This window comes from Belonocnema kinseyi, chromosome 2 (assembly GCF_010883055.1).
Source record: "Belonocnema kinseyi isolate 2016_QV_RU_SX_M_011 chromosome 2, B_treatae_v1, whole genome shotgun sequence".
Lineage (NCBI taxonomy): Eukaryota > Metazoa > Arthropoda > Insecta > Hymenoptera > Cynipidae > Belonocnema > Belonocnema kinseyi.
The window spans coordinates 94,625,937-94,634,991 of NC_046658.1; the positions used below are offsets into that span (position 1 = coordinate 94,625,937).

Here is a 9,055-nt window from a genome sequence, read left to right on the forward strand (position 1 = left end):
AAACAGACGCTTTCAAAATTTAAAATCTTTTCTAATTTAGACCATTTCGTTAGGAAGGGGTTGAAATTGAAAACTAAATGGAATATTTCAAAGTAAAAGCTTCTAAAATTATAGAAATCTAAATTCTTGTTACACTGAACAAATTATGATTTAGCGTAAAAATTGATTTGACAAACTTTTCTAAAATCAAAAAATAAATTCACCTTTATTCTCAACGTTCAAAATGGAAGATTTAAAAATTGTTAACATTTAAAGTCGATTTATAAAAAAAAAACGTTCAAAATAAAGAATAACTTCAAGTTGAAAATATTTTTAAAAATATTTACTTCAGAAACATTAAATTTAAACAAATTCAAACTTCATTTGAGACTAAAAAAAATTTAGTCCCAAAGAATTGTTCTATTAATACTCTTTTGTATGCAAACCCTTAAAAAGTGTCTATTAAATTAGATAAATTTAATTGCTTAGAAATTCACAATTATCAAACTGTCAACTATACTTTATGAAATTTAACCAATTTATTAGTGAGCTTTTCATTTAATAATTGTAGATTTTGACATTCGATATATTTTGGTTTCAATTTTAAACGCACACAACTATTTCCTCCAAAATAATTAAAAACAATGAAAAATTAGGAAAACAATTTCTTAAATGCATGCCTTAAAAATAAGCAGGTTTTAGAACCAGGCATTGAATATTGACTTTTTTTTATTGTAGAAATATGTCAAAAAGTTCAACATTTCAAACTCAGTTTTAAAAAAGCTATTGTTCTATTCAAAAATTGAATCATTTCTTTAAGTTTAAATGGTATTAATTTTAAAATTCTGAATCATATTTTTTCAATTGAATACTATTTTAGATTTCTAGAATTTCTGAAAATTTTACATCGGAATATTCAATTTAGTTTTCAATTTTAAATAGTCAAATTTTAATGATTTCAGATATAAATTTATTAAAATTGGGAAGTTTTCACTTATAAATTGTTCAATTTTTTTATGATTTCAATAAGAAATAATATAATTTTCATTCTTCTGAATTTTAAATGAGCTATTTTTCAAAATTATAATCAGAAAATATTCAATATTTATCGTTTTGAAATTTTCCTCTTTTGACATTGTCCTCTTTTGAAATTTAATTTAGAATTAATTGAATTTCGAGATTCTTGAGTTCAAGATAAAATTGTGCAATTTTGAACGCTTCGAATTAGTTAGTAGACAATTTCAACTTCTTTCGAAGAAAATTGTCCAACTAAAAACAATTTTAGCCTGAAATTTTTTGAATTTTGAAAGTTTCTGTTTTAAAATTTGTTCAACTTAAAATTATCTAATTTTAAATGCTCTTATTCAGAAATGAGAGAACTTTAATTCCTTTTAATTCCATCCGAAATATTGTTTTCTTGCAAAATTTTATCTATCTCAAATATTTTGAATTAGAACTTTCTCAATTCAAAATCATTTCATAGATTTTTAAAAATTTTAAATGCTTTCAGTTCAAAATTATCAAGGTAATATGATAATATGAAATTTATTGTAATATAAAGTTTAGAATCACTCGCAGCAGAGAATATTTTGACCTACTATGATTTTTCTACGACTATCCGAAGGTTAAAAAAATATGTTTTCCCACTACGATTCAGTTTCAATTCCAGCATTCTTTCTTGATAAACCACCTCCGGATGGCCAGGAAATTTTTTTGTTAAACTATAAGTTTAAAGTGACCCAAAAAATGACACTTCTAATTAAAAATTTGATATTTTGTATTGTCATGTGGGTCAACTTTTTAATTTTCATGAATGAGTGATGTATGTTTCTATCTCGCAAAATAGAAAAGTGGAGAATCGCGAAGAGTCTTTAAATAAAAAATTGTCTTAAAGTAGAAAAGATTCTACAAAAATGTGATAGTTTGAGGAGCATATGATGGTAAAATTTTAGATAAATAATTGTCGAGCACTAAATTATAATTTTATAGATAGCTTAGCTGACCTTAGCCTATCATTACTTTTCCTAAACATCTGACTTTGATAGAAAATTCCTTTTATTGGAGAAACAGGAGTTTTACATTCAAATTCAGGTCTCTATTTAAAATAATTAAATTCCAAGCACGTAACCCGCATCATCGAGGAAATATATCAGAAATAAAATTGCTGCGAAACGCCTTTTTCCAATACGATCCTATTATCTTCCGATTTGTAATCAGAAAAGGATTCTTGAGGGCATTGCACTTTGCGTTGGCGGGTCAAAACATGTAACATTCAGATCTTTTTTTAAGGACATTGATTTATGTTTAAAAACGAGATTTTTTGATTCTTGATTAATTGTAAATTAAATTATATTTTGAAAAAAGAATGTCCACATTAAATTTGAGTTCCTTTTTTGTAAAAATAATGGAATTCCTGATTAAACAAAATCACATTTTGTGCGATTTTTGGTGCTTACTCTCGATCACTCTTTTTCTTCTGCCTCATGATTTTCCATTCCTAAAAGTGTTGATTTATCCTCATGAGCCTCGACTTCCGGTTCCTCGACGTTGATTCGCTTCCTTCGTGATAATCGTAACAAAAATAGCAGGACGAGGGATGATAAACATAATAATCCAACTAGAGCTCCCAGAATGCTGAAAATTGTGTTCAACATTGGGAGGGTGAATCCTGTACCCTAAAATGAAAATATTTTAGGTTTTCATTTCAACTAGAAACCTTAAGCAATTTTTAAATCTAATCATATATTTTATAATATTAAAAATGTATATATTTTACACTATATATTATCCAGAAGAACAGAAAAGAGAAGGAAATAATTTTTGATAATTGATAAAAATTGATATCTTAACTTTAGAATAAATATATAAGATCGTTTTATAGATATTTAAAATTGTAAACCTTCTTTAAAATTAAACAACTTTATTCGAAATAACCGCGATTTCCTGTAAAAAAAACTGTAACATAACCTTAAATTATTCGAAAATTGTAAATATTTTTAAAAATCTGTATCGATGTTTTTAGTGAAAACCGCTATATTCACCTATAATTATGCAAAATAGTTTAATCTTTTAAATCTAAACATTTTTAAATAAGAATAGGGGTTTTTTATTCTAAATGCCAACATAACCTAAAATAGTTTAAATTCAATATTTTTTATGAAAATATATTAAAATAACACAACAAAAAACTTTTCACACTTGAAAATTTTCTTTGAAATTTAATGATATTTGTTTAAAATAATTGATTTCATGTGAGCTATAATGATTTTTGTTTTGTCCAGTTTTTGGTATAAAACACTAACGTAACCTAAACTTTGAAATTTGTTCTTTGAAACTTGATACATTTCGTTAAAAAATGATCATTCCCGGTAATTCATTTTTTTAGAAATTTCAAGTCTTCTTCAAAACTTTATGACTTCATAATAATAATTTGTTTTAAATACTAATTTCAGACAAAAAGCTCGAATATAAAACGTTCATAGCGTATGCAATAATTTATTAGACACTTTGAAACTTTTTAATTAACCGTGTAGGAGTAAAAAGAGTAAAAGTTACTTCATGTTTTTCAAATTTTGAAAAATACAAATTCAATGCTAATAATGCATTCATGAAACCAACATTTTCTTTTCCTATGCCAAAAATTCATATAGAGACCAAAATCGGCCTCTAAACGAAACCTCTAAACAATTTGTTGAAAATTATGAAAACCTAAGGCAGTATTTTTTTACTAAAAGAAATTAATTTAGCGGGTAGAGTTTGCAAAATGCAAAAACACATTTTTTTATGAATTGAAATATTTTGAAACACATTGAAAACACTTTAAATCTTTGAAAATCTCTCAAATCTCATTCTTTCTAATTTAATTTCTTTAAAAATAAAATAAAAATAGTTTATTTTAATTTATGAACACGTACAGTGTCTCAAATAATAACTAAATAGAATTAATTCTTTTACATATATTAATATTTTTAATTAGTCATTATTATCCACTGTACGTTGCTTTATCCACTATAGGCAGGTCCCCCCTACGCTAAAAATTCAAATAATCAAACTAAAGAATTAACGACAATCAATAATTCTTGTTATTGAATGAAATTAAGTTTTATTATTCATTTCTCAAAATAGATCTTTTAATATCTGTATTTTCAAAAACAACTAAATATTTCGCCACCGTAAACATAAAACTTAAATAAATAGTAAGTGTAAGCAAATTGAAAGTTAGCTGAAAAATTCACCACTTTTTAGTGTTTCGTAGCCCTGGGCAGAGAAACCTTATAGTTTCGGTCACCTGTCCGACTTTTTTACAAGGAGGGGAAATGAGGGGAAATGAGGGGAGAGGGATTAACAGGGGCGGAGTAGGGTGGGTGAGAGGAGAGGAAGCGAAGGAAAATAAAGGGAAATAATGGGAGGGTCTATGAGGAGTGATGAAGTGAGGGGGATTAATGGAAAGGAGTGCAAATGAAATAAGGGGAAGTGAGGGGATTTGAACTAAAAAAAAAGAGAAAATTAATTCTAGCAGAGTAGGGGAAGTTAGGAGAAATCAGGAGGGACGAATTAGGGGAATTGAGAGAAAATGATGAGAGTAAATATTAGAGGAGGGAAAGCGATGGGAAATAAGGGGAGGGCCAGTTAGGAAAAATGAATTTAAAATAATTAATGGACGTGAGTGAAAATGAAGGAAGGAGAACTGAGGTGATTGGAACTAGCAAAAATTACGGAAAATGAGTGGAGGCAGCTCAGGGTAAATAAGGGAAAATTATGAGGAGCAAAATTGGGGAACTGAGTGGAGGGAAATAGATGGAAAATTAGGGGAAATTAGTAAAGGGAAATTCAGAGAAGCAAGAGAAAATTAGGAGGGGCGAAGTAGGGGATGTGAGGGGAGGGGTTGTATGGGTAAATAAGGAGAAATAGAGTTAGGTACACCAGGAGCGATAAGATGAGGTGAATCAATGGACGTGAGTGAAAATGAAGGAAGGGGAACTGAGGTGATTGGAACTAGAGAAAATTAGGGAAAATGATTGGAGGCAGAGTACGCGAAATTAGGAAAAAATTATGAGCTGCGAAATTAGAGAAGTGAGTAGAGGCAAATCGCGGGAAAATGCGGGAAGGAAAATTCAGAGAAGCGAGGGGAAATTATGAGAGGCGAAGAAGAGGGTGTGATAAAAGGACAAGCAAGGAGAAATAAGGGGAAACAAAGAAAGTTAAGCTGGCAGCGATGATGTGAGGTGAATTAACGGACGTGACTGAAAATAAAGGAAGAGAAAATGAGGTTTTTGGAACTAAAGAAAAATAAAAAAACTGGTAAGAGGCAGGTTAGGTGGAATTAGGAGTGGCGATGTAGGGAAAGCGATCGAGGGGGGAATCAAGGGGAAATGAGTAGTAGATGTGAGAGGAGGGAAAGAGAGGCGAAATAAGGGGAGACAGGGTAGGGGAAATTAGGGGAAATTAGAGGAAATCAGAAGGATGAAGTTTGGGCAGTGGGTGGAGAGAAAGCGAAGGAAAATAAGGATAGGGGAAATGACGAGGTCTGAGAGGAGGAAAATTAAACATCGCGAGTCAGTAGGAGAAATTAGCGGAGATTAGGAGGGGCGAAGTTAGGGGAAAGAGTGGAGGGGAAGCTAGGGGCAATAAGTAGAGGGGAAATGAGGACAGATGAGGGGAGAGAAATTAATGGGCATGAGTGAAAATGGAGGTAGGGGAAGGTAGGGGAATGTAAGGGGGCAAGTAAGGGGTTGAGGGGATTTCAGGTGAAGGAAACTAGAAAAGATAAGGGGAGGGAAACTAAAGGAACTGATTGGAAGTGGCGGCTGGGGAAGGGGTTTGTTAGATGGTTAAGTGAAAAGAGGGGCTTTGATATAAGGAGGAATTTTATAAAGGAGGGGGAAACGAATCAAAACTTTCAGACAATATAAAATGAAAAAAATGTATCCGAAAATTTCCAAAATCATCATTCCCTTGTTCCAGGACCCCTCTTTCCCTTCAGTGGCCCTTTTAATTTCTCCTTTCTTTCATTGTACACATAAATAGTTTGTGTTTTTCCATTTATTTTACACTGTTTTCTAACGATCTGCTAGGAAAAGAAGGGTTTAATTTTTTCTTTTGTGTTTTCAGGGAAATAATGGAGAGTCGGAACAGACCAATTTAAAAAAGAGAGGCAGACTTATCGAAGGGTCGTAGGTCACAAACGTGTTCAGTTGGTAGACGTGAAAAGAAAATAAAGGCCGCCGGCAATACCGCGGTTCGTCCGTTTTTAGATTCAGGAGCACGCTCTGCCTATTGATCAGACGCTTACTGCACTGCGATCAATATTTATGCCAGATCCAAATTCATACTGATACAAAGAACTCCCTTTAACAAACTTTGCAAGTTATATCATTTCAGAAATCTAGAAAATACTTCCATAATACTTAATTTTTTATAACGGATAATTAATCAAAGAAAATTCGTTTTCATAACACATCCATGGCTAAGGTTTTACTTTTCAGTCCCTGGGGAGTAAAAAGTGACAAGCGATAAGTTAACATAAACTACTGGATATTCTGAATTTCAGTAAATCTCTAAAATTTGCAAAATAGATCAGATTTGAAAAAATTCTAAAATTTTCAAATTCCATAAAATTTGTTAATTCTTGGTAATTCAAAATTTTAACATGTATTTTCAAAATCTCTGAAATTTCCAAATTTTTAGTAATTGCTCAATTTTAACCTGAGTTTTATATCAAAGTTTCAACTATCAAATGTCCTTTATAAATTGTTACTTTTGCATGTCAACTTATTAATTAACAACAATTTAAGGAATTATTACCAATGTAAGGAATTTAAAAAATATAACTTTGTTTAATTTTGTAAGTTTGTAAGCTTTAATTATCGAAAATGTTTCAAATTTGCAAAATTTAAGGAAGTTTTGAAATTTTATAATTTGGAAATTTAACAGAAATCTTCAACATTTTTGGCAATTCTTCAATTTTCTAAATTATTGTTCAAGTACTGGTCGCAAAAGTCCCGTTTTTCTCCCTTCGTACATAATACACCATAAAAGAGAAAAACAACAATAAAAAAATTGAATAACTTACCTGCCACCGCGGATCAGAAGGCATCCAGTCAAAAGGCCATTTCTGAGGCCAGGGTTTAATCGTCCCTTCCGGAGTTTTAAAAATCAATCCCTCTAAACTCAAACCACGGGCTAAAACGCTCGTAGTTATGTTTCCCTTTTTATAAGAAGCTATTCCAGCCTTCATGTACATTTGAGGAATTGTCTCATTTTCTCTTAATTTCAAAGTCACTCTTGGCATTTTTAGTTTTTGGGGACCATTCGTAACCATGGATTTTAATTCCAAAGAAGAGGTTGCAAATGTCGATGAACTTAAGGTCATTGCAATTGGTGTTGATGACGAAGAAGAAATTGATGATGATAATATTGGTGCCGACGTCAATGGCAATGTGGAATATAAACTTTTTCGGAAATTTGTTTTGAACGTTGACAAAATTTGAGGTCGATCTGTAACTGGATTCATATCTGAAAAATAATTGAGGGATTAATAAATAAAAGGAATTATCTACAGTGAGAAAAAATTACTTTTTTGGTTCAAAATAACGTGCAGGCCATAAATATTTACCAATTTAGAAAACGAAAAATTGGAAAAACCTGATGAAATTTGTGAGTTGTCTATCTAGCCTTATTTCTAAATAAGGCGTTTAATTTTTTATAAATAAACAAATATTTGTTCAAAATAATTTTTTCTATGATTTTCCATAATTTTATGTTTTTTATATTATATTGCAAGAAATTAGGATAAAAAGAATAAGATGATGAGAACATTTTTTCTTGAAATTATTATTTTAAATCTTGTAAAAAATGTATTTCTCAGGCATTTTCGACAGAAAAATTCGTTTTTTTTATGACATTTTTGCAATTAGGAACTTCATTATAATTTTAGCCAAGTTTATAATTTGTTGATTAATCTTGTTATTTGTGATTTTTTAAACAAATTTATAAACACGTTAATTATTTGGGTATTTGCTGGTAGAAAAATTCATGTTTTCAATGCCAGTCCTTTTCTTTAGGAACTTCATGACAATTTCAGCAACATTCATAAGAGAATTTATCATCATAGAATATGTCAACTAAATATGAGTATTAATAAAATTATCAGTAAGTTGTCAATTAAAGAGCGAAAAATTATGGAAAACCTTAGAAAGTATTCTTTCAAGAAATAATTTGTTTATAAAAATTGTCTTGTTTATTATATAATATTGGAAGATCTTTAACTAATGTTACTACAAACTAAAAAAAAAACAAGATTTACTGCCCGAAAAATGTAGGGATAAATATTAGCAGGCCTTCCAAAAATGTGACAAATAGAAAAAACAAAACAGAAAAATGTTTGGACATTGATCATCATTATTATGAAAAAAAATTAAATTCATATGACATTCTCGCAGCATTTCGGTAAAGGGTTATCTATCGCTCACTTTTGTGCAGGCTTTACAGGCTCATAACTTGGTGGTTTTGAATCAAATATCGTACATCACTCTTAAAAATGACACACGCCTTTATGCGGGTAATTTAACGTAAAGACGTGTCTAAGTCTACTTGTAATGGAAACTATAAATTCACCTGATTCAGCGCATTTAAAATGTTTTTTTTAATACTTTTTTTCAATGGAAATTATTAAATTAATAAATAATCTCTACATTTGAAAGATCCTTCGATTGAAAATGTTTCAATTGGTGTAGTCTTATAAAAAAAGTCATTAGAATAAATTGTTCGACTTTCTGAATACTATGAATAACCGTACAGAGAATTTTTGAATTTTGAAAAAGAGTGGTCTCGAAAATATTCAAAATGTGCTCCATTTTTTAATGTTTATCCAAAATGGGTGGCTAAGGAACTTGAAATTTAGTTTAGGACACTAAAAGAGTGTACCACTGGCCAATCTAATAGTTTAATTTTTTCAAAAGTTATTGTGGAAACAGACGGACACACGTATACACAGACACATTCGTAAAAACCTGGTTTTCGGATTCAGGGGGTCTCAAAACATGGACATTTGACAAAAACTGGAGGGGGGGGGGGG

At 30.2% G+C, this 9,055-nt stretch overlaps 1 protein-coding gene across 1 annotated transcript in view; it reads right to left on the bottom strand.

Moving 5' to 3' along the window:
* Positions 1-1,411: 1,411 nt before the first annotated feature.
* LOC117167747 overlaps positions 1,412-9,055 on the bottom strand; it is a 26,713-nt gene continuing 19,069 nt past the window's right edge. The window contains exons 3-4 of the mRNA XM_033352899.1: positions 7,052-7,494; positions 1,412-2,654 (exon numbers count right to left, since the gene is read on the bottom strand). Coding sequence (XP_033208790.1) covers positions 2,442-2,654; positions 7,052-7,494 — 656 coding nt within the window. The 3' untranslated portion in view covers positions 1,412-2,441. The remainder of the gene's footprint in view (positions 2,655-7,051; positions 7,495-9,055) is intronic.